The 26,829-nt window shown below is 44.7% G+C and overlaps 1 protein-coding gene across 3 annotated transcripts in view; it reads left to right on the forward strand.

The window, feature by feature from the left end:
• Positions 1 to 26,829, forward strand: part of Ptprm (protein tyrosine phosphatase receptor type M) — a 698,790-nt gene that overhangs the window by 612,043 nt on the left and 59,918 nt on the right. For all 3 annotated transcript variants that reach the window (XM_057758864.1, XM_057758862.1, XM_057758863.1), the window contains 2 exons: positions 7,419 to 7,495; positions 9,657 to 9,693. In XM_057758864.1, the coding sequence (XP_057614847.1) occupies positions 7,419 to 7,495; positions 9,657 to 9,693 (114 nt within the window). The remainder of the gene's footprint in view (positions 1 to 7,418; positions 7,496 to 9,656; positions 9,694 to 26,829) is intronic.

A 26,829-nucleotide genomic window follows, 5' to 3' on the forward strand; every position in this document is an offset into this window, starting at 1 on the left:
GTTTCCTTAGATGGAAAGGAACTGGAATCCAGGATCTTTTCGCATAAATTCAGGTAGACAGACAAATGGTGAGGACTGAGGCAGCATGTTTGGAAAGACATGGAAAACTGAGAAAAGCCAAGAACTAGAGTCAGGGGTCCCTGCAAGGTTCTGAGCAGAGGAGACTGGCGGAGTTCCATGGAGAAGCTACAGACAAGGCAAGGCACCAGCCAACGGATACCAAGAGGGGTCTGCATGTGGAGACCCCTGCAGTCAGACGCAGCTTTCCTCCTCTGCCAAGGGCCCAGAGCGGAGGTCTGGGGAACACCAGTGTAATCAGCAATGGGTAGCATCCCAAACACCCCCCTGAGTGATGCTCACTCCTCCTCTTTCACAGGCTGAACCTTGCTATGGGTGCAGCAGAACCCTTGGCCGAATGTAAGCACAGAAGGAGCAAAGCCATGCTTTGCGGAAATCACTGGGAATCAAGTTAACTTCGAGTTGCCTCTCAGAGGCCAGATGTTACTTAGGTCACTGGAATTCTGATTCAATATTTAACTTAACTATGCCATCAATATTTAGCAGAGGGAGAACTGGTTAGAGATGAAAGCATGTAAATCTCAGGCTCTTTTCCTGCCACTGGGAGAATATCTGCTCACCCGTCGGTTAAAATTACAAAGCCATTACCAATATCGTTCTGTATAATAGAAGAGCATGAAAGCATTCGCAGCTACTTGGGATGTTTTTAAATAACGTTATTTGATTTTAAAAAAATGGTATAACTACCATGTTTGGAGAATTTGGGGTCTAAAGACCTGTTTTACTTGTTTAGTGTTTTTTTCTTTTTACTTAAGCCGCAACAGTTTTCTGAAGTTTTTTATTTCCATTGATACATAGTAATTCTAAATATCAATAGCAGTGCAGTATGACTGCCCAGTACCTGTGCACGTAATATGGAGTAATCAGCCTTCCTCATCCTTAAATGTTTATCATGGAACTATGAATCCATCTTTTCCAGTTCTTGGCAAAATATAGAATGAATTGTTGGGAACGATCATTGCCACCATCGTGCTATACAACATGAGCTTCCTCCCCTTGTCAACTGTGTCTTGGTAGCTTTGCTCAGTGTCTTCCCCGCCAACACCTTCCTAGCTACACATACAGACCTGCTTCAGCACAGCACAACACACCTGCCGTGCACACCTGCCATGCACACCTGCCGTGCACACTTCCCATGCACTTCTCCCGTGCACGCCAGTACACATACACATGGAAAGCACAGGCCAATGGTAACAATAAGTGGTAGTTTTTATAACCAGGTCTTCATGTGCTGGTTTCTTAACCCCAAAATATCAGTACCCCAAGTGAGAAAAGGTACAGTCAAGGAAAGTAACCGACCAACTCAAAACCCGGATGGAACATGGAGTCAGACAGATAAAGGAGTCATGTCCAAAGACATATAGATGGGGGCTGGAGAGATGGCTCAGCAGTTAAGAACACTGCCTGCTCTTCCAAAGGTCCCGAGTTCAATTCCCATCAACCACATGGTGGCTCACAACCATCTGGAATGAAGTCTGGTGCCCTCTTCTGGCCTGCAGGCATATATGCAGACAGAATACTGAGAATACTGTACAAATAATAAATAAATAAATCTTTTTTAAAAAGACATACAGATGTACAGGTGGCTGGTGGATGGATAGGGCATGTGCTCAAATGGGAGCAAATTTAAAGAAGAGATCAGGAATGAGGTTGATATGGAGTCACGTGGGAAGCCAGAGAGTGTATGTTGGGGATATCTTGACGCGTTTGCCCCATTTCCTCTATCTGAAGTATTTGGGGATTAACAGTCTTTATGCAGATGGAACTTTACAGAGCAGCTGAGTGTGTTAATTTTATGATGGAGAACATGATGAGCTGCAGTTATAATGTAAACATTACTTGTGTTTTAGTTGAATACTAGACATGCATGGAAAATAACTTCTTTTTCTCTAATTGAAAAAACAATGTGTATATGTTAAAGAAAATGTGTCCAGTGAAGTTGAGGAAACGGCCCGAACGCCACCATCCTAACTGAAGTCCTGCTAACATTTGTTAAGTTTACCCTGGGCTTTTCTTTCCAAGCCAGGAAGTTATTGACTTTGTTTTTTTTTTTTTTTAATTTTTTTCATTTCTGTTGGTTTTGTTTTCTAAGAAAAATAGAGGCAGCATTTTTTTCTGATTATGAAGACAATATATAGCTTGTAGACAGTTGCAGTATGTAAAACCACATCAAAGCTCGGCATCACAGAAGCCCCCTCCTTCCGGTGGCCGCACTGCGTGTTGCTGTGCACATGCGGCCTCCACACAGCGTGTGCAGGAAAGTCGCAGGTCCCCTTCATAGAGCAGGACATATTGGCATGTAAACTAGGGACACCTCCTAACAGTGACACTTTAAGTAATCTCTGGTCTACTCATCTTTAAAAGGGTGTATATGCAGGATGAAGAGATGTTTTGGTGTGTTGTTCAATGAATAATCACAGGAAACGAAATCTGCCCTGATTCAACACAAGCACCCTTTTCTAATATTTTCAATTCAACCACATCCAGTTTGTAGCTGTGGAGCAGGCGGATACAGAGGGCTGACTGTCCACACGCATGCATTCGGTGTGCTGGCTCACCTGCTCTGCCTCACGCTGCCACAAGAATCTTCCCAGGTAGATAAGCGAAAGCCAGAGCAATCCCCTTTAATGACTGTATTAACAGCCCTTTGCCCATGTGATCCACTGTCACTCCGTCCGCTGTTGGTGTCGCTGAATGATTAAGGCGGTGAAAGAAAAAAGATATGTTTTAGAAAAGCTGCTGCCAGCATAGATCTGACAGAGTCAAAGACGACGTAGGCCAGGTGACAAATGACCTGGTCTTACGCTGTGCCATTTACAGTCCTTAAACTGACTGCTAGCTTTTACTCACGTGCGTGTAGCTGACAACTTTGAACACACCGTTTATATTAACTCACTGAATCCTCACACGGTACAATGTCACCAGTATTATTACTCCCCGTTTTACAGTGGGAGAAATCAAGGCACTAATTAAGTTTACTCATTCAAGGTCACACAACTGAAATCGACAGGCCTGGGGTTCACTCTGGGATTCTGGCTCCAGAGCCTGGGACCTTAAGCTCTGTGGTACAGGGCACAGAAATAAGACAAGTTACAGAGTGACTGCCTGGAAATTCGGATGTGGGAGTTGATGAGCATGGCTCAGCCATTTTCCCTTTCAAATTAGCCCCTGTCCCTCCCACCCCCGAGATTGGCTGCTTGGACCATTAGTTCACCCAGCTTGGCCTGCATTCTAAGCGTACGGCCTGCTCTCAGCGATCTGAACTGTGTTATGTAACTTCTGCTAGAATACTTCTGCTTTTATTCACATAAAAGAGGCGATTCCTCATGGTAGGAACTGATACAGGAAATAACTTGGTTCCTGGCTGATGGGCTCTAACATAAGCCATGGAGAGATAAGACCCTGATAGAGTCATAACATGGGGGCACTGTTGAGCAGTGGTAGAAGAAGGAGGTGGAGCCCTGTTGAGTGTAGGTCAGTGCAGGTATTGCCTTTGGTGCTGGGCCTGGGCCTCTCCTGGATTGGTGTCTGCTCTGATCTGCCACATTCTCCCTCACTGGGATGGAAAGGCCTCTGAGACTCTGGAACTTGCTCTCTTGAGTTGTCTCTCACATGTCTGGTCTCAGCAATGAAAATCTGACTAACGCAGGAATGAACAGGCCTTTCTCCAGGAACCTGGTATATACAATCGTGCTTGATCTTCCCAACACTCTCGTGAGAGGAGGCCACGTCACTTCATCCTTGCCACAGCTCAGCAGAGTCAATGTTGTCTGAGTTCACTGTTGAGGTTAGGGGAACGTCTTTGTACTGAGTCAGTGCTGAGTTCTTGTCCTTATTCCCTAAACAGTACAGGAGAGCAACTCTTCACCACACATTTCCATCACAGAGATAAAGTATTCTGGGGGTTTGCATAGGTTATATGCAAAGAGTATGACATTTTACAGAAAGAATATAAGTATCCATAGATTTGGGTATTTATGCAGTTCTGAGGCCTGAACGTATACCAAGGAACAATCGTATCTTCCTGACAGGTAGGTTCAATTCTCGCAGGTCACACTTACTTTAACTCTGAAAGAGAGAATACCTCCTAACCTTTTCCTAATTCTTAGAGCTTTCTAGCAAATGGACATCAATAATGTATGCTTTCTCCATTAGCAAGCTAAAGTCCCTGCTTCTACTGCCTGTACATCACCAGAGAGTGGGGGCATGCCCATGTCGGGAAGATCTTTCCAGCAAAGGGCTCTTAAGAATGGAAGTCCGTGAGTGTCCTACCATCCTTGAAGGGGCTGTTACCATGGAGATCAGATTCTAGCAGAGAACGGAGGAAGGGTGGACTAAGGGTGCTCATGCTTTCTTTGAGTTGTGTGGACTCCATACAACGTACATTTGCCTTCTCACACTGCTGAACAGCTGTCTTCACCTTGCATCTCCAGCATACTTTTTATCTCACAGATATGAAACTGCATGGAGTTTCTAAACAGCTCTCCGTGCCTCCCTCAACCCAGCCCCAACTAATGTCCGCGGCATGTCCTTATGTCGTTTCCCACCGTGGAGCCTTGTGAGCAGAGCCCCACAGTATTTGCCCTTTTGTTCTTTTGTATCTTGTGTGTTTCACACAGAGCAATGTCTTCAGAGTAGACTCCTTAGCTTATTGTTGAAAGGCAAAGGTTCAGGAAACCACCAATCAGGTCTAGACCTGGACAGTAGCTAGGATCCCAGAAGACCCCGGTGTACCTTGTTCTGATCACAGCCTGCTGCTTCCACCTCTGAATCAATAACTATTGGGCTGGGACTGTGGCTTGGTGATGGTGTTTCCCTAGCATGCATGAGGCCTGAGTTAGATACAGAACGCAGAGCGAGACAGAGACTACAGCGATCTGATAGTAATAGTTTTTTTTTCCCCATGCTTTGAGTACCTCCCAGCAGAATCGTCCCAGGAAAAAAAAATGGAATGCATAATATGAGCCACATATAAAACATTTTGACATTGTTAGTGGTTATACTGAATAGAAACATACAAAAATAAGCACAAAATAATGTGTCTTCTTTAACCCAGTATAGCATGAATATTAACATTTGAACATGTAATCAATATGAAATTGTAAGTTGGGCATTTCACTCTTTTTGTCATACTATGTACCCAATATGGTAGCTATCTGACTACATGTGGCTATTTAAATTTAAAGTCTGAAATTAATACAATTAAAAAGTCTACTCTTCCAGAGGACCTGAGTTCAATTCCCAAGCACCCACAAGATGGCTCACAATTTTAGTTCCAGGGGATCCAATACCCTCTTCTGGCCTCCGTTAGTATACACATGGTACACAGACATACACACAGGCAAAATACCTCCTACACACAATTTTTGTTTAATTTAAAAAGTCAGTTCCTTGCTCTAACCACAATCCATGTGTTCAGTTACTATGCATGACTAGTAACTGTTATGCAGAAGAACAGTGGTGTAGAACATTGCATCTGTGCAGAACAGTGCTGTAGAACATTCCATCTCTGCAGAAAGGTCAGCAGAGAGCATTGCTAGTGTTCTGTGGGTGGCTTTCCTTTGCTGAGGCTTGTGCTTATGTGGTTTGTGCGTGTATCTGTAGTTCATTTGTTGTCGTTACTAAGCAGCATCCCACTTTATAACTTAGTAACCTTTTTGTTCATGGTAAGCAATATTTCTAAGTGCATTGTTATTTCCCTCAGGATGCACATAGCATCAGCTTCTTGCTACTGACACATAGGATCTCTGTCTGCATCTTTACTACACAATAGCAAATTCTTTTCTGGGTGTTCGCAATCACGTTCATGTTAACTGCCAGCATCCGAAAGTCCCTGTTGTGCCACGCCCTCACCCACACTTGGCACTGTGACACTTTCTAGTGGCTATCCAGTGATACCTCTTTGTGAGCTGGATTCCCCCTTATTCATAAAATAAAAAAGGCGATGGTGTGTTCCATAGGAACACATACTCAAGATGGAGAGAGGAAACACATGGTAGCTGTCTCCTGTGTGCATGTTTATATATTATATATAATGTTTTATATTACATAGATGGCTACTATCCTTAAGTAGGTCTGATCTGTAAGGGAGAAAGATGTGTACAACACTGATATATAAGATCATGAAGAGGCAAGTTGAAGGTCTACCTAAGCTTACAGAAGGTCGGCTCATATCTGCTCCCTTAGGGGGGAGCCAGCTAAGAGCCTGACATGTGCAGAACAGCTGCATTTGGGTTCTGTTGGAGCATCTTTCTCTCAGAATCTCTGGTGACATCAGCAGAACTGTCTAGGCTGCTCTTTTTTGGGAAAAAAAAATATTCATTTATATATTTATTTATTATGTATACAATATTCTGTGTGTCTGCCTGCAGGACAGAAGAGGGCATCAGATCTCAGTTCAGATGGTTGTGAGCCACCATGTGGTTGCTGGGAATTGAACTCAGGACCTTTGGAAGAGCAGGCAATGCTCTTAACCGCTGAGCCATCTCTCCAGCCCTAGGCTGCTCTTTACAATGGCCACGTACATGCATGAGTTCTTCTGGCAAACGCAGAGACTGTAACAGTCCACACGCATCCACCCCACCAACAACCCACCACCCCTCGGCTGCTAACACAGACAAGAATACTGGTTCGAAACACACTCATTCTGATTCTTAAAGTTGTGGGCGTTATAGGCAGCCTTCAGCATGTGAAGCCGTGTATGTGATTTGGTGAAGCTGTTCAAACTTCCAAGAAATAACTTTTGTGGTTAAGAGTTATACATATGACAAAGCTACAGAGAAACCCTGTCTCGAAAAACCAAAAAAAAAAAAAAAAAGAGTTACACATATGAGTCTCTAGCTTTTACAGTAGTGTGTGTGTTTCGGTGGTTAAAAGATTTGTTATTTTTAAAAAAAAAAAACTATAGATCCTAACCTTTATAGCAAAATGGGAAGTTTAGAAGGTGTGCACTATTTATTACTAATCTTGTTAGTGAGTTTTCTATTACTATGTCAAAATACTTGAGCAAACGTAAAAAGAAGAAAGGTTTGCCTGGGCTCGAGTTTTCAGAGTTCCAGCCCATTATTAGTATGCTTTATTGCTTGGCCATGGGAGAGAAAGTCATCTTGATAGGAAGTGCCTGGGAGACTTTCTCCTCATCTCCCCAACTGGACCACTAGTTCCCCGATAGGACTGCAGGCTTGGCCCTAAGCCTTCAAGGGATGTCAAATTCCACACTGCAGCCATCTTTAAGGCCGATCCTTGCGTGGGGAGAGTCTATGTGCTGCACAGAAGTTCTGAGGCTGGGGCAGTCGAGGGGGTCACCCTCATTCACGGCTGTCTTCTTCTTCCTTCTGCAGACGATCACTCGCGGGTGCGCCTGCAGATGCTGGACGGAGACAACAATTCTGACTACATCAACGGCAACTACATCGATGTATGTATTTTACAGCTGCCGATCAACCCAGGCTTCCCGTCACACACCACACCCCAGATCCGCCGCGCAGTTAGTCGATGTGTGTCATTGACATCCACAAGCGAGCGTCAGAGTTCCCCCACGCTCCACAAATGCAGCCTGTTTGGGGAGAAACACATTAGTCCTTTCCTCTTTGCATAATGTGTACCAAGGAACTGTTTTTACATTTTTGTCAACAATTTAAAGATGTTTGCATATTAATGGGACAAAGCCGCCTAATTCCTAACGCGGTGATTTGCAGGCGCTTGTCAGCACTGTACTTTTAAGTCGCCTTCAAAGTCATCCGCAGCTGTTCACCAGGACTTCCAAGGCAGGCAAGGCGTGTCATTAAATATGCAAGCTGTTTAATTATTGAATATGGCTGCCTTGTTCATCCTGCGCCATGTTCACTTAATGTCTGACATTAGGATAAATTCTTTAAGAGACGACTTGTTTTCAGTTGAAAAAAAGGAATGGAATCAGAAGTAGGAAATCCCGAGTACAATGTGGCGCCCTGCAAGACTCAGACCCCAAGAATAGATCCATTTCCTCCCATCTCCAGGCATGTGCTGGCTTAGCACTTCCAAGGACCGATCTTTGCCACATGTGTGTGAAATTTCCCTAATCCCCGAATCCAAAGTCCAAACTTTTGCCGTGCTGACACAAGGCCACCTCATGTGACAAGCTGCAGTCAGCGTACAGCACGCAGCTTAGTGTCACCAGTGACAGAGGGTCTCCCTACACCTCAGCCGTAACGCGTCAAAGCTGTTCCCACAGAGTTAAATTACTATACATATTGCCTGAAGGCTGTGTGGCTAAGGGGTACGTGAAACACAAATGACTTTATGTCTGGACCCCATTCCCAGAGTGTCTGATTCCACTCCCTCTCACATCAATCATTAATCAAGGCAATGCCCTACAGACTTGCCTACAAGGCTGATCTTTTAAAGGCTTTTTTTTTTTTTTAAATTAAGATTGCACTTCTCAGATATGTCTGGGTTTGTGTCAAGTTGACAAAGCATCCAGCGCAGGGTATTGAGGGGATCTCCAGCTGGTAAGTAACACGGGTGAAGACTGAAAACTAGGTAGTTGGTAACACGGGCCAGCCTGGAACTGCATAGGCTAGCTCAGTCATCAGTTGGTCCCTCCTGTCTCCTCGATACTTTCTAAGGCAGTAGACTTGCAGAATAAGTAAATCAATGTTCTTTCCCTAGGGGCATCCAAAAGCTAACAAGTGCATAATTCTCTAAGGAGTTCTATGTAACATTGGTCTCAATTCTGTCTTTTGAGATGTGGGCGAGTCCGTTGTATGACAAAATTGCAGTCTTTCTTATTCACTGCTATTGACTCAAGAGCAAAAATAATCTAATAGATAGGCATTTAAGGTGTCTGAGAAATCTGTATTTTCTTTCCAAATTTTTTTTATGTTTTCCGGTTATCTTTGAGAACAGTATTTAGGGGACTCTCCAGGGACAGAAATATATTAAGGTCTACAATGATACAGTATGTACTAGAAGTAATTTTCTCTGAATTGACTTTTATCTTTCCCAGAGACTTGTCTTATGATATCTTTGTCTCCTGCTTTCTTTGCCCCCAGTTTAATCTTTCCTGCTTCCTATAGGGTCATGATTAAAAGAGGGGCTCTTTTATAAGCTCTCCTTCTCTAAACCCTGACTCTTGGCCGTAGCATCGTATCTTGGTAGGAGTAGTGTTTGAGAACGGTTCTGAGCGTTGCTATTGATGGAACTGTCTATATTGATAGAGCAGAGTGTACGTTAAGTCCTCGGGCACACTGCCAGTAACATCCCCAATGCAAACAAGATGCTATTGAACATTCCCAGCCATCCATACCTTAATAAGAGCTCTAGTCACTTTAGTTCAGAGAATCCATAAATTGATAGGTCTTCCTGCTCATCTATCATCTCATGGCCAGTGTATAATGATGTTCCTTGCCAGAAAGTTGTATTTGAGGCACCTTCACTTGGCAAGACAAACTAAATGATCCTGTGTCGGGCACTGAGCCATCGAGGGATGCAGTGGTTGGTGTTGGGATGCGCAGTCTTTCCCCCAGACTCGGGCTGTAACTTCTGTACCGCCCATCAACTTTGAGTTTATCAAATTTTCTTTCTCATTTGTTTTTTAGGGCTATCATCGACCCAATCATTATATCGCAACCCAAGGTAAGTTTATTTCAGCTTTCATGCCTGTCTTTTGTTGCTTGGTCATCTCAGTCACTTTAGACTTACCACCCATGGCCTCATGAAAATATTTTATATGGAGTACATTGTGTTCCTAGCATAGACACATGTGCCCTTCTTTGCCCAGCAGAAGTTTTGGTGCTGTAGTCACTGATTTAGAACATCGTGTTGAGATCATTAAAGAAATGTGCTCGCTGACTCATTACTGAATTCAGTCGAAATGGTTTTGGAATTAGTCTACCCTTTGCAAGAATGTATTCAGTATTTTCTACGTGGCTCTGGAGAGAGTTGGGGAGAAGAGTGCCCTGTCGTAAGTGTGTGCTGGCTACTGTCTGTCCACAGAACTGTGCTAGTCCCTGCTGGGGAGCCACTGTTGATGCAGTGGCTGAGTTTAGGGGGCAGCTATGAGGTGGCCTGTGTGTATGTGGGTAGGCACAATGCACAGAGCATCACCGAGAGGCACAGGTAACCTGTACGCAAAAGTGGAAATGGGTGAGGCTGTTCTAATGCGATGGCCACGGAGCAGCAGGACTTGCGAGTGATAAATGATCACGGTTGAAGACCTGGTAGCAGGAAGCTCATACTTCCAAGGTGGGATACAGATGGCAAACCCTTTTCATAAGGGGAATGAAAGGAAGCTAGGGGACATGCTGAGGGGTGTCACCATGGCAACATCTCTGCATGCTCTTCTCTGTGGCAGATGAGGATGGTCATCTAGGAAGGGCTGAGAGACAAAGTTCTGTGTATGGGTCATCCTAAAAGACAGCTTAGTGGATGGATATGAATGAGCTAAAGAAGTGTTAAAACACAGAGAAGACCCAGCAAGGCCGAAGAACATGTATTTCTCCATTTTTTTAACTTAATCATTCTTGCTGGTGATCTATTTGTGTTAGCTTTATAATGCCACAACAAAAAGCCTGAGACTGGGGCTGGAGAGATGGCTCAGAGGTTAAGAGCATTGCCTGCTCTTCCAAAGGTCCTGAGTTCAATTCCCAGTAACCACATGGTGGCTCATAACCATCTGTAATGGGGTCTGGTGCCCTCTTCTGGCCAGCAGGCATACACACAGACAGAATATTGTATACATAATAAATAAATAAATATTAAAAAAAAAAAAAGCCTGAGACTATCAGCTGATAAACACGTTCATTTTACCATCTTCGTGTTTTCAGTCTACAACTAACCCTCCCTGTTGCTTAGGGTCTGTGGCCACGCAGCACATCCTGACAAAGGTCCAGTGAAAGTTGCTCCTCACCTCGCGCTAGAGAAACAGGGAAAGGAAGAGAAGGGCCTGGGTCCCAACATCCCTTGGTGACCCATGACCTCACATGTTGTGATGTCTTCTAAAGCTTCTACACACTTCTCCCCCTGGTTCCAGGCTAGGAACTAAGGGTCTTTATTGGGGCATATGAGGGCCAGCTGGGAGACCATGACATCCTTAGAAAAAGCAGCTAGCTATGGGTTCCACATCAACAGATCAACGGAGCATGAACTGGAACTATTCGAGGGACCTCATGCTTTGCATATGCCCAGAACTTTCTGCCTTATCATTATCCCCCAAATGATGCAGCGTAGCAACTGTGTGTACAGCCTTTGCGCCGCAGTGTCCCGAGTCTCATGGAGCTGGTTTAAAGCATTCAGAGATTATAAGCAAACCGCAACACCTTTGGCTGTAAGAGATTAGAGCATCTCCTGATGTTTGCAGCCTCGGGTTCCTGGCCCCAGTCCACCAGGGACCTGGAGGATGGCTCACATGAAATGTAGCTATGAAAAACATAAACGGGGAACCAGATTCACCTAATTCTCAGATAAGCAGCTGCATCTGGCCACTCCCTGTGGCGCTATTGTTGGGCAGCGCTGTGTGTAAAAAGCTCTGGGATTAGACAAGATAAAGACTGTAGGGTCTTGAACCTACCTAATAGGGACAAGCTTCATAAAGAAACTGAGTAGCCCCATGTTCTCACATCACAACCAGGGTCATGAGAACTTACCCCTGCCTTGTCTCTAAGCACTGTTCCTGTTCTGTGACATGTAGTTAGTAACGGCTCCTTCCAAGGTCTCTTAGCTAGGCAGATGCACACTCTTCCTTATAGTGCCCAGTGGGAAATGACATAGGCTAGCCCTCCACATGCACACTCTTCTGCTGAGTGCCCAGTGGAAAACTGCCACAGGCTAGCCCTACACATGCGCACTCTTCCTTCCAGTGTCCAGTGGAGAGCCGGCACAGACTAGTTCCACACAGTGGCTGCCAGGACCGTGAGCAAGCACGGGCTGGTGCAGCTTCCTGCAGTCAGGAGAGAAGAATGAGTGCTGAATTGATTCTCAGCACCTTCTGGACCCTGCTGTCCCCAAACTAAACTCATCCGTGCTCTATGGCATGCACTCTTGGTGCGCTGGCGTGGGTTCTGAGCGCCTTCCAAGTGCTCTGAGGCAGGCGTCACAGCGTCTGATTTAATAACATTGATGGTGTCTGGAACTAGCCACTGCTTATAATACGTGTGAAATTTGGTTGTTAAATGTCCAAAATTCCCCTTAGCTTGTCGATCCAGCAATTTGATTGGTGCCCCATGCTCTCCATAGATGGCGTAAACATCATATAACTAAATCTCTTTGGAATGTTCAAGATTTCTACGACTAAATAACCATTTCTCCATGCTGTCCTTCAGAACTTTTCTTGATCGATTTTTCTCCACACCCAAGGGGAATGACTCTCTCTGAAGAAAATAACACTAGCAAAACCACTTTGTGCGGAATGAGCTTGAATGACTCTTCCCTGCTTGGTAGCCACCTCAGCCTTCCCATTGCCGGGGGATAATGAGAAGAAGCATCCAGAGGTAGCTGAGGGTTGGCAGGTGGAGGCCTGACCTTCATGGAGAAGGTCCAGTGCCCTGTGGACAGACCCCAGGGGCCCTGCCTCGCTGTGGAACATGCTCACAACCGTTCCCCTCACTGCCCATGGGAGTGACACCTGCCGATCAGGATTTTGAGATTAGAAAGGGAGACTCTTCTTTCGCATGTACGCCACAAGCATTGTGTAGCAAGTGGCCACAGACAGCCAGTGAGAAAGGTAACTGGCCATCTTGTCATTGGCACGAGCAGCTTCTGTGTGCTCGTGGACGACCTCCCAAAGCCACCAGTACTGCTCTATTCTGAGAAGCCGGCGAAACAGGCAGAGAGGACTAAGAAAGAGCCAAGTTTTAATTCTTTCCTTACTCTGCGTCCCTCAGTATTTGGTACTAGCATAATTCTGGGAAAAAAATGTACTTAAAGTAACAAATCTGCATGCTCTCTCTCTCTTTTTTTAACTTCAACTTTAAAGATTGGATTTATTGGAGAAAAACAAAAAACCCTCAACCCAAAGAATGGGATTTTTCATCTCAAGATATCTCCCAAGTATCTACAGATTACAAATCATTTCCATGCTCTCACAGCCTAGTTTATTCCCAAGAGGTTATAGTATAGATTGTCACCAGGTTGCCTTCCCAGGCTCCTCAGTATTGATTTCCCACCAATATCAGACTTTGATCTTAATGACAATGGTGGTATTTCTGAAGATGAAAAGGATCTATTTCAAACTTGATGTATTTTTTTACTGTAATGTATTGTTTGGGGGGGAGTGTTAGTTTGTTTTCAGAATGCTTTTCCTGTCTGCCTGTGTTAGTTCATTTCTGTCTAGGTTGATGGTCCAGTATGAATGTCATCACATCTGAATGATACATTCATACAATTGTAACATGTAAGACTCATGACTCAGCAAATTGGAGGACAGTAGGAGAGGATTTCAAACCCCCAACTCACAGCAAGGGGGTTGCCAGTGGCTAGGCTCGCTCAGAGCTGATCGTATTTCAGGATCACAGCGCCACCCGTGGAGTGGGCCTCAGATGGGATGGTAAACATTAAAAACCACTCCATGACCTGGCCAGGAGAGCTCCTGCTGACTTCCTGATGGGCACCAAGGGGGTCTGCACCAAACGGCTTTATTGCTTAGCTGCCTTTTAAAAGCTGACTTCAGGAGAATCCTGCTTTAGCTAACATAGGGAAGGAAACCTCAAAAGAAAATCTGTAAGTGACTTTCTGTTATGGTGGGAGTGGCTTGTGAACATTGTCCCTCTTTCTGCCTTCTGCTCTCTCTCTCTCTCTCTCTCGCTCTCGCTCTCTCTCGCTCTCTCTCTCATTTTCATGTTTCATCTATATTTTTCTCTTTTTTATTTTTTACATAGTTCTGGTTTCAATTGACACATAATTGTGCACACTTACAGGGGACAGCATAACACTTTAATATATGTTTGCAATGTGTGAGGACCAGGCCAGAATGACTGAAATTTTCCATTTGTGCTGGGAGCATTTTGAATCCTTTCTGGCCATCCTGAAGTCGTTGTTAATCGCCGCCGACGCTGTAGCGGCATTTGGTGTGTGGAAGCTCTTCTCTCAGGGTTGATACTGTGGCTCAGTAGCAGAAAACTTTGCCAAGATGCGCAGGGTCCTGAGTATAATCCCCATCCCAGAAGCTGTTCCTCCTGTGCACCTGCACACTGTACCTCTTCCTCACTCCAAACAAGCCTTTTCCAGAGTGCACTCAAGCCCACCCCCCTTTAGAGAGGGGCCACTTGACTCTCAGGCCTGGACTACGTGCTCAGCCTTCAAAAACAACATCATTACGTGAGCATAGAACCCAGCACCTCCCTGCTAGCCAGTAGTGCTTCTCACTGCCACGCAACTTAGAAACCAGGTTTTCTATGATACAATCTCTTAGTTCTTGTCTCTCAATTGAAACTGCCTTAAGCACCAACATTTTCACCATGATAAGTTTAAGAAACTATTATTAAAATGATGTCAATTTAACTTCAAACTGAAGGGCCCTCGAGTTCTAATCTTTCACACTGTGGCTACAGTCAGTGGGGTCTGGGCTTCTGTTGCCTTTTGGGGTTTTCTCGCTTGTGTGTTATTGTTTTACATTTGTTCCCCAAAGTTTATGTCTGCTGGTTTCTCTACAATTTGAGTATTTATATTGGAAAAAGACTCAGCGATAAGAGAGTAAATGAACGGATCCCAAGACTGATATTTATGTCTTTAAAATAAGCTGCCTCAGAGATATACACTGTGGTCCAAAGGTCTGAGTTCAAACCTATGCTTTCACAGAAGCTGTCTGAGCCTCCTGAATTTATCGGGGTGGAAACTTAGTGTTTGGGAAGTAGCAGTCCATTGGATTCTCTCCACAGCGTGTCCTCCATTCCTGCACATAAGCACAGCAGTTTGTTGCCAAAAATACGGAGGTAGATGCCTAGGTGCCAGTATTGCCCACAGGTGAGGAACCAGTCACAGGAAACAGAACAGACCCCCAAACTTCAGTACCTCACATTCTGAGGATTAAGTTCATCCGTGTAAATGGCATCTTCATGTGAGCTATTGATTGCTCTTAAGAGAGCATAGCTTCATGGTTAGGGAGGTAGATGCCATGGCATCTAGAGACTAGTAGATACCATAGAAACATAAAATGACCCCCTCCTGTACTGGCCTTGGACATACACTGAGCCCACACAGAGTATGCCGCACTAATCAGGTACTAAAAATGTAAATACTCCTTAGTAAATTCTAGAGCCTAAACTTCACTTTCTCCTACATGGAAAAACCGGAACTGAACATCACTAAGAAAGCTTGGCCCAGTCTTTAGAGACCATTGCCTTGGGAGACTCAGCATCCACATGGACCCTGTGACTCATGCCCTTGGCTTTCTCCCCGCCTGCCTTATATTCAGAGACTGCTGCTGGCCACCATCATGGTATCAAGCCATAGTGGCAGAGAGCACACAGGTAGATCTAGAAAAGGAACACCAGGTAGAAATGTCTGTGTCTATCAGGCAACACTGGGACAGCCTGGCAGGTGATGACAGAGGGTTGTGCCGAAGCAGGACATTAGAGGGAGTGACAGGGCTCATTCACTGATTCAGTGAGTAGTACCGAGCAACTGGTCAATGGCCCACACCATGCGGATGCTTGGTAGAAGGGCAAGAATGTGTGAGTATACAAGACTTAGCCAGGTGAAAAGAAGTCACGCTGGCCCCACAAGGCCTCTGCCCTGGGAAATACATAGCTGGCATATCCACAGTGACATGGTTGTCTCTTTCTTCAGGCAAGGGATGCCCAGCTCCTAGTCCATGGAACACTTTTCTTTAGGTATGTCTTCAGAAACAGCCCAACTCATGTAACTGATCTGACTTAGCACTGTTCCTGTTTGCACATGTAGTCATCCCCCGCCTGACCCCGGCCGCCTAGTGTGCCTTATTGAATTAATTTTGATTGCCATCCTTGGTCCATTATTTGAGAAGTGAGAAGTCTGAAGCTTTTTGAGTCCAGAGATTTGCGTCTGGGGGCAAACGTCACTGTGAACACGATAGACATTAGAGTTACAGTGTCTAGAGGGGACAGAGATTACAGAGCCTCAGCTACCCACAAATAGGAAACCACTCCAGTGACTTCTTCCTGTGGGGACAGGAGCCTGGTTTTCTCATGCTTTCATTCTCTCTGTGTTCCAGACAGATGAGCTGGCTTCTGCATCCCAAGCTCAGAATCCACCCCCAGGCTCGGGTGTAGTCAACACAGGGCTCTCAAGAGCTCACACGACTTTCAGTGGCAGCCATTCTCGAAGTGGAAGGTTCTCGGGGCTCCTGTACCCATTCCACACACTTCACTGTAAAGAACCATTTGTCCCCCACATCCTAGTCTCTAAGTGGAGATGACCACTTGAAATTATTCCCCAGTAGAATTGAAAGAGCTGTTTTCATTCTTAAAAATCTTGGCCTTCACTGACAGCATTTGTTTCTCTGCCCCCAGCACCCAGGTGCCTAGTTTTTCACCTCTAACTTCTCTGTTACTCCTGCTCTTGTTTCTCCTGGCTGAGTGGTTCCTATATCATCAGCCAGTTGCAGGGCATGTTATGGAATCACTTGTTTTGGCCTCTTTGAGACTAGTGAAATGAAGCACTCTTCAGCTTCAAACACTAAAGAGGCCAGGGCTTTGAAAAAAAAAATCATGTGAGCCGGGCGGTGGTGGCGCACGCCTTTAATCCCAGCACTTGGGAGGCAGAGGCAGGCGGATCTCTGTGAGTTCGAGACCAGCCTGGTCTACAAGAGCTAGTTCCAGGAAAGGCTCCAAAACCACAGAGAAACCCTGTCTCGAAAAATCAAAAAAAAAAAAAAATCATGTGATTTCCCACAAGCAGCGATCGCCAAACTAAGGATTCCAACCACATCTGCAGGAGGCAAGCTGCACCATGCACTTGTTTCTGGCCATCTTAGAATGCACAGTTGCGATGACAGTTCATCCAGAAAATTCCTTTTAACAACCCAAGTTTATATCCAGAGTTATTGGCCCAACTGACCAATGGTCTAACTCATAGATGTCTCTCAGGCCTGTATTCCTAATAAAGCCGTACTGAGAACACTTAAAGACACATTCAGACTAAAAAGAATAGTGATAACAGAGGAATGAGGTCCCAGCCACCTATGTCCTTATGGGACAGAAGTATGTCCTGAAATAATGGGGCTTAAAGCTTAATTCAACCAGAATAATGTAAAGACAGGTGATAATCATGTACCAATGCTCTTTACTTGCTTGTAATTTTTTATTTTCCTTTTATGTTATTTCTGGTATGTTCATGGAATATAGTTTCTGTTTACATATGCATCGTAAGGTAATCATACCAGGGTAGTTAGTCTGTCCATCATCCTTTTGTGAGAAGGACTTTAAAGATCTTATGCTATAGCTATCTGAACACACAGCCCGCGTTTATTACGGCATCTCTGATAATGGCCATGATATAGAACCAGTGTGTCTGTTGACGAATGGATGCATTTTTGAAAATACTTTAAATCAGTCAGACACAGAGAGATGAACACTGCATGATCTCTCTTATACACTAAATTTGAAACCATCCCATTAAAGGTTTTTTAAATCTTTCAGAGGAATTTAGGTTTATGTCTCATTTGAAGTTAAAAAGACACAAAATACCAAGTTTTAGAATTGTTAAAACAAAACAAAACTAAAAAACACTTTTTAATTTCCCAGTCCATCCTCTTTAATTTTGGGGGATGTTTAGTAGAAAGAGTTGGAACTTGAGGAAGAAATGTATTTAAGTGACCTCTGTCCCTATATGTGAAATCATGTCTGCAGAAGTAGCCACCAACTGTGTGGACAGCTGAGGAGAAAGTCAAAACCATGTGGCAGACCTACTCTCCTAAGGGACATTTAGTTCAACAGGGGATTAAATACATAGATACTTGAGGTCCCTCCTTTTTTCCAGGTTCATCCCTTAGAAATGAGAGCTATAACTTCATTTCCACATATGCTCCATGGTGCTGGCTTTCCTGGGCATCAACACCATGCACCCTTTCAAAGCCAAGCCATTCCTTTGAAATACGGAGCCATTCAAAGCTCAACAACCAGCTTCATTCCTCTACCAAATACTGGGCTCAGCACAGGGTCACAAAGTCGTCAGTGACCTCGGTATAACAGTGTGGAACTTTTCTTGGGGTAGTACCAGGGTGGCTACTTTGTGGGGTCACTGTCCAGTCCGGGACTTTCTTAGACGGTTTATCTGCCCTGCTTGGTGGGTTAGGAAGCAATGAGTGCCGTTTCAGTTTTTTCTGTCTCTTGTCTCCTCATCTAAAATTCACTGCTAGAAATTTCCCGATGCTGGGCCTTACACCGCCATGGAGCGTTTGAGAGTACCTGCCCTCAGCCATGTCTAGGGAGCCAATTTATCTCCATTTTATTCATTTATTAGGTTGATTCTCTTTTTGTTAAATAAAAGAGGATCCCACTTGTGTACTGAGGAAGGCTTAATTAAAGAGGATGGGAACTAACAAGAGCCTTTATTCCTTTGGCAGCCGCCCCTAAAGCAGGTGAATGCAGGGTTTTCCCTCCACTGTTCCTATGTGACAGAAGGCAGCCAGGTCCTCTGGGCTGCCAAACCACTCCACTCTGAGTGCTACCATTCTCTTTCTCCCCTTGATCATCTTCTCCCTGCACAAGTACCTGGCCTCAGTCTCTGGGAGTTCTCTCTGGAGACCAACAGTGATGGAGACTCTGGGCCACAGTCAGTAGGAGGCTCTTGTGTTGCGGATACATGTCACATACTTCCCGTGGCTAAATCACTTTGTCCTGTGCCCCCTCCCAGCTCTCCCTGCACATGGCATGCAACCTGTGCCAGGCAGGGATCAGGGACCAAAAGTTCCCAGCAGAAGCAATGCCAAGTACTGCCTTGTAGACAGATTGTTGCTATCCGCCACGCACCACCCCTTCAATCCTTGCCTGTGGTGCAGTTGGTCATCAGGGGCCCAATCTGTACCAGATCTGTTTTGTCTGTCTCCGCCTTCCAGATCAAGTGCTGCAAAAAACTCTGTGTTCCCAGTCCCCAGGGTACCCCTGCAAGCTGAAAGGGCTTGTTCAGCGGCTATGAAGGCATGATTCTGGAACAATGCTGAGCGTAGTCCGTAGAGAGTAAATCCAAATAATGAACTGCATAGATGGAATTCCCAGAAATGCTCTGAGACATGGCAGTACCGAGTTATTTGGTTCCCCACCCATGATTTCACTCCTAACTCTACTTTGCTTATAAAGCGTGGTCAAAATCAGACCTTTGAATGTTGGCATTAACAGTCCGTCTGTATACACACATGCTTTGAGTCAGTAACTGGTCCAAGACACCCTCCACCCTGAGAGGCCTTAAAGGAGAGTGGTTACTAGACAGTTACTATATGGATTCTATACAGTTACTATATAGTAACTATATGATTACTATATGGGTACCATAGAGTTAGAGTGCGTAGCTTGAAAGCCAACTTTGCCAGGAGGTTACTATATGGTTACCATATGGCTGCTATATGGTTACTATAGAGTTAGAGTGTGTAGCTTGGAAGCCAGATTTGCCAGAGGTTAATATATAGTTACTATATGCAATTACTACATGGTTACTGTATGGCTACTATACGGTTACTATATGGTTACCATACTGTTATTACATGGTTACTATACAGTTACTATATGGTTACTATACAGTTACTATATGGTTACTATTCGGTTACTATATGATTACTATACAGTTACTATATGGTTACTATATAGTTACCAAATGGTTACTATATGGTTACCATAGGGTTACTATATGGTTACCACACGGTTACTATATGGTTACTATACAGTTACTATATGGTTACTATAGAGTTACTATAGAGTTAGAGTGTGCAGTTTGAAAGACAGTTTTGCTAGCAACCTCCCAGTCAACATTAACTACCACTCTACCAACCTTACAATGTTACCAATCTCTCAGTGGCAGTGGCAAAGTCAGGCTTTGTTCCAAACATAGTGCAAACCCACAGGATACTCACAGACTGTCATGAACACAATACATCCTGCACCTGTTAGTGCTCCCTCCCTGTGCCTAAGAGAATCACTATGCTTCACCCACATCCTTACTCCCTTCAAAGTGCAAAGGTACTCAGCACTGTGAACTTTTGAACAAAGGTAAATTTGGATTAGTAGACAATGAGCTTCATCACAAACTGGAAGCAACATTTTTCACCTTAAAAAAAAAAATGTTTGAAACACTGCCCATGCCCACACTCTAACACACAAACACACACATCCAGTATGGACATACAAACAAAACCAAAGGACTCTTCTATTCCCTCTATACAAGAAAGCAAACTTAGATCTCAAAGATATTTCATTTTCTTGTGTAACCATGTTGAAGTTCTGGGTGGGCAAAAGAAGGTAGCATTATGAAATTCAATTTACATTCTTAAATTTTTCTTCATCCTTTTTAAAAAATTTTACTGGGATTTATGTTATAATTAATAACATTTCAGAAATGCCTAAACTTTATTCTGCTAAAGATAAATTCAAGAAAAAGAAAACCATGAAAGTATATAAAACATAAGAGAGAAGAAAGGAATTGTAATAATGGATAATTATAAAGAAGTAAGCTTATCATACCTAGTGTAGGACAATAATGGTTTTTAAAATGGGAAAGTAAAGATCAGAACTGATCTATCTTAGGACTTCTAAGGAAGACCATGGTGGTCAGTTGAATGTATCCTTAGTATGAGAACCATGGAGCTTGGGGGATGGCTCAGCATGTGAAGTGCTGGCCTTGCAAGCATGAGGACCTGGATTCAGATCTCCAGAAATCACATAAAAAGAAAGGCATGAAGGTATGTGCGTGGAGTCCCAGCACTGGTTATAAGGAAGGCAGACACGGGCAATCCCAACCAGCCTGGCCAGCATGGTAAAGGCCCAGGCCAGTGAAAGACCTTGTCCCCAACAAAAGGTAGATGGCACCCGAAGATATCAGTGGTTGTCCTCTGACCTTCACACACACACAAATATCAGGCCCACAGGTATCCACAAACCCCCCACGCAAACACATATACATACACATGTATCAAAAAGATTATATATACTGTGTGATTGTTCAGACTTTAAAGTATTTACTAATTATTTTTAATTGACAAAATGAAGGGAGTAAAAACTGAGTTACTAACCTAAATAAGACTTGAAGAGTTATAACTGCAATCACAGCGAGCTTCTGGGAATGTGTTTATTATTGTGGAAGATGCTGTTGTGCAGTGCGAAGATTTGTTACGCATATTGGTTTAGTAAAACTCTGATTGGCCAGTAGCCAGGCAGGAAGTATAGGCAGGGCAACAAGAACAGGAGAATTCTGGGAAGAGGAAAGGCAGAGATGCAGTCAACAACAAGATGTAGAGGAAACAAGATGAGAATGCCTTACTGAGATAAAGTACCAAGTCACATGGCTAAACATGGATGAGAATTATGGGGTAATTTAAGTTTAAGAGCTAGTTTTAATAAGTCTGAGCTAGACCAACCAGCGAATAATTAATATAAGCCCCTATGTGTTTATTTGGGACTAAATGACTGTGGGACCAGGTAGGACAGAAACATCCATCTACTATATGTGTGTGTGTATGTATATATTTGTGTATGTATGGCCAAGTGGCTTATACACATTTATAACTTGCTCCTAGTTAAATCCAACTAAGCCTTTCACTGTTGAATTAGAGGTTCATATGTTCTCGTAAGACCCAGAAACAAATAGTTGAAGCTAGGAAGAGAAAAGCATGAATCTTTTCATTTGCATTTCAGCCTAAAAGGAGAGGTGTGGGTGAAATGGACAGTCAGCACGGGGCCAATGTGGTGTAGAGGAAAAGAACGACTGAACGGTACAGCAGGAAATGTGGGCCAAGCTTCGTGTGTGAGAATAACACACATGCACACTTCAGGTGTGAGTAGCACATATGCACGCTTCAGGTGTGAGTACCACACATGCACACTTTGGGTATGAGATTAGCACACGTGTACACTTCAGGTGTAAGAGTAGCACACGTGCATGCTTTGGGTATGAGAGTATCACACATGAACGCTTTGGGTGTGAGAATAACATATATGCAAGTCCCTGTAGAAGTATAGAAAGCAATCATGTACATGCTAGTCAGAGTGAGCCATGGGCAGGAGAACCATTGTGTGGAAGTCGCGTAAATTTATAAAGTGTCTAACCTCACTGTTTAAGTGACAGCTTCTGATGCTGCTTCTCCAAAGGAGTGTTTTACTATAACTTTGATACCCAGTTCCTCTTCTTGTGTACTCACCGCTTAAAATTCCAGGGGACTGGTGAACAATAGCCCCTTAGTTCTAGACAGGAAGAGGTTTTGCCTTGGTGCTGGGCTTCGAAATCGGTATTTTGTCATGCAATCATGTCCATTTTCAAACTCAGCTGAACTCAGATGTTCTCCAGTTTTTCCCATCACCGAATCACTCAGCATTAGCCTCTGGTGCATTATGGGCTTTCCTTGTTTCTTTTAGCCATTTTCTCTTTGAGTTTGGAAAATGAGCAAATTGGACCCCATGTACCCAGCCATCTCAGCATCAGCTTTTTTTTTCTACAGCTGAAACCAAAGATTATTCATAAAATTCTACATTTTGCCGTAAGTAGCCTCAGGGGAGAGCAAATGCGTCTATCAGATAAGTGATGTTAAAGATGATTAACGTGAAAGCCAGCTGTGCTCCGTGTCACCGTCGTCACTTCAGTCTGTAAAGCGCAGTGGCACATTTTACCTTTTGCATTTGGCTTCTGCAAAAAATGGAAAGCGACTTAATGTGAAATTATGAGTCTGAGCGTTGTGGCGGTATCACGCTGGAAAACGGCATAAAAAGTTTTGCAGTCAAAACTTACTCAGGAGCCACTGAAGGGATGTCTAATCTCTGGCTGTTGAAAAACCGACTGTATAAAACCTATTTTAGTTTATCACCAACAGCAACAGTACCAATAACGGATCAAAAATTTAAGGCCACTTTTATGTAGGCAGTAGGAGCTTTACAATTAATGCACAAGTCCCAGGCTTGGCTCGACTCACACCCATGCTGCACCCTGCATGGTCTTCGGTTCTGATGGGATGAACCTGTACACCAAAGCCGAAGCTGCGCCAGTATCAGCCAAGTACCGTGGATTATCTGTAGCTCTGCTACCTCAGGGTCCCTCCTCCTCCCTCTGTCCTTGTGCCACCACCTCTGTGACCCCTGATCTACACTACAGCAATCGATCGTGATGTGGGACAGCCCCTAGCACTATATCCTCACCCATTCAAAGGGTCTTAGTGTACCGTAGTATTTTCCAAACTCCATCCATCTCTGGTTTTATAAATACTGCTTTTTCTTTTATTTCTTTAATTATCTGTTTGGGTTTGTTGTTGTTGTTGTTGTTGTTGTTTTTGGTTTTTTGAGACAGGGTTTCTCTGTGGTTTTGGAGCCTTTCCTGGAACTAGCTCTTGTAGACCAGGCTGGTCTCGAACTCACAGAGATCCGCCTGCCTCTGCCTCCCGAGTGCTGGGATTAAAGGCGTGCGCCACCACCGCCTGGCTAATTATCTGTTTGAAAGATAGAAAAGAGAGAGAGAGATCTTCTGCAGGCCAGAAGGCAAGTTTTGGAGGTCTTCGCACTCTGACAAGCATGTCTCCATTGCTTTGTGTCCTGTACTACCTTCTCCAGGCTAGCTAGCTGGTCAGCAAGCATCTGGCCATTCTCTTATCTCCACTTCCCCTATCTCTTCCTAGGAGTGCTGGGATTACAGATGCGCACCACTGGGTTCCAAGGATTGAACTCTGGTTGTCTGTCTGGAGTGGCAAGCACTTTTTCCACACCGAGCCACCTCCCAGTTCCAAACTTCTTCTCTGAATAAACGTGGCTCATGGTGCGATTTGTGTTCTCTCCATCGCTGTATCTTACCAGCCAGTTTCCTCTGTCTACTTGAAACACTGACATGTGTCTGAAATATACAAGAGGTTCAGATGATCCTCAGACTCAGTCCCATTTCTGCTCCTCTCAGCCCTCTGTGCCTTTCCCTCCCGTCATCTTTTCTATGGTTGCTGACGCCAGGTTTCAGTGATGGCTGAGCCGCATCGGTAGGAAATGCCACAGTGCAGTTTCTACCCTAGATCTACTCAGACCGTCCACCATACCCTCTCCTATTGGAACTCTCCGCCCTACCCAGGCATGGGATCCATCAGGTCAATTGTCTCTCCCCCTTGTGTGTCTTTAATATCTATCTTCTCTCCAAAAGCTCATGATTCTTCCAGAAAGCCCATCTCTTCACAAGAGAGCTCCTGTGTGTCCCCTTCTCCTCTCAGGTATTAACACAACTGCAGGACATTCCACCTTGACCAGGACTGCTACCCCAGCCTTCACTTTCAGTCTTCATCAGGGTCGTGGTTAAGGTTCAGCAAAGTTTTCAGTAGCAGATCCCTGCTTCTGCGCCAGTATGCTATCCCTCCGCCCACGTGCCAGTGTGATATCCCTCCGCCCACTCACTAGTATGATATCCCTCCGCCCACTCACCAGTATGATATCCCTCTGACCACGAGCCAGTATGCTATCCCTCCACCCATGTGCCAGTGTGATATCCCTCCGCCCATGCGCCAGTATGCTATCCCTCCGCCCATGTGCCATTATGATATCCCTGCGCCCACGCACCAATATGCTATCCCTCCGCCCACGCACCAGTATGCTATCCCTCCACCCATGCGCCAGTGTGATATCCCTCCACCCATGCGCCAGTGTGATATCCCTCCGCCCATGCGCCAGTGTGATATCCCTCCACCCATGCGCCAGTGTGATATCCCTCCGCCCATGCGCCAGTATGCTATCCCTCCGCCCATGTGCCGTTATGATATCCCCCCACCCACGCGCCAATATGATATCCCTCCACACACTTTATCCACAATTTGACCCATTTCTGTTTCCTGGTCACCAGACATCCTTCTTATATCCCCAAAAGAAAGTTTGAAAAAACTTATCTGGCTCTCTCTCAACATTTTGAGTTTATATTTAAAACTAAGGACATGCACGATGGGTCACGGAGTAAAAGCATTTGGCTTTAAACCTGGAGCCCTGAGTTCGATCCCCAGGAAGCACATGATGGAAGGAGAAAATTAAGTTTCACAAGTTGTCTTCTGACTTCCATATAGGAGCTGTGGTGTACACACGAATGCGTGTGCGCGCGCACACATACACACATAAAAATAATTTGAAACGTAATCTTTTCTCGAGCCTGGCCGTTTATCAATTGCAGGCAGGTAGTATTACATATCTCCCCAGATAAAATGCGGAGGTGTATAACTAGAATGAGTATTTTGTGAGATGTGTTAGATATTTCTTTCCTATCTTATGCAGATTAAAGCAAATCAAATCTCCAGATCTAGAAGAAAACACATGAAACCTTATCCTTTCATTTAGTGGAAGAAAATGAGGCTCCCTATAAGACATTCCGGCTCCACTTGAAAGATAATCATTGCAGCTTCTTCCACTTCAGGAGTGCTGAACTCAGGGCATCCCACAGTGAGCCAAAATACCAAGTTTGACCCTCACAGCAAGGTCTCTAGAAAGGCAGGGAGATCTGCCTTTCTAGGGTCAATATTTCAGCTGTATTTTTTTTTCCACTCCCATAGTTTTTACTCCTGGGCAATGCCCACAACCACGCTGAGATGACCAAAGGGCTTGTTTAGTGCTAGAAAGGCAATTACACATGCAGGCTCCCTGGGGAGGTAGCTTTCTGAAAAGTCCACATAGACATTAAGTACTGGGGCAATAAAACTAGAAAAGCCGTCCACAGTGCCTTTGGAAGGACTCTGTGTCTCTGAGGCTCGGTGGAGCTCAGTTGGAAGTTGTCCTGGAACATGGGCCTTACCGAACCTGCTTATGAACATGCACATGGGAGGGCATGTGCCTGGAATCATCTCTTCCTTAGACAATGACAGGCCTCTATAAAGAGGGGGAGGCGCTGGTACTGCTCATCCTTGCCCCTAGCATTGCTAGGAGAATCCCAGACAAAATACCTAAGCCCCCAAACCAGGCTGAGGCTGAACTGGCGCTGTGGGGGCCGCTTCATAGGCCTACAGATGATTCACAGAAGAAAACTTCCCAGGAAACCACACTGTCCCCATGAGGATCATTAAGTGTTGTGTCTGTTAAGGGTTTGGAGTGGCAGCCCAGGAAAGAGGCCATTTCTAGCCTTCTGAATTGAAACACGTGTGAAATGTGGCTTCTGACTCACACACAGGGAAGGGTCCAAAGAGGCCTGGGGGGAAACAGGCCTGGGAGTTTGACCTTGTGCTTTAAACCTATTAGAAACTAGCAAACAGGAGATTAGTAGGACCAAGTTTGTTGGTTTTCACAGTGTGTATGTAGGAGTCGCTAAGAGATAGGGAAGGGGTTGGGGGTGTGAGCTGTTTCAGCATTTTACGTGTAAGGGCTGCTGCCATCAAAGGTACATAGGTGACCCCAAAGGGAGGGAAACAGGAAGCCTGTACCCTGGGGAAACTCTAGGTGGCTCGGAAGAGTTGGTGGCTCACAGAGAAATGCCTGAGCTTGCAGTCCTCCTGAAGATGAACGTTTTTTCTACCTCAGCGGGAGAACAACAAACAGGCTAGAGGAGAAAACTGACCTGATGCTAAACCACTCTGCAAAGGGCTTTTCTGTGAGGGCACTACGGGTTTTCCGGCTGTCTTCCCCTTGTAATTATTCTGGAAGCTTGCTAAGTGATTCTCTCTGT

This window comes from Chionomys nivalis, chromosome 26 (genome assembly GCF_950005125.1).
Source record: "Chionomys nivalis chromosome 26, mChiNiv1.1, whole genome shotgun sequence".
Classification (NCBI taxonomy): domain Eukaryota; kingdom Metazoa; phylum Chordata; class Mammalia; order Rodentia; family Cricetidae; genus Chionomys; species Chionomys nivalis.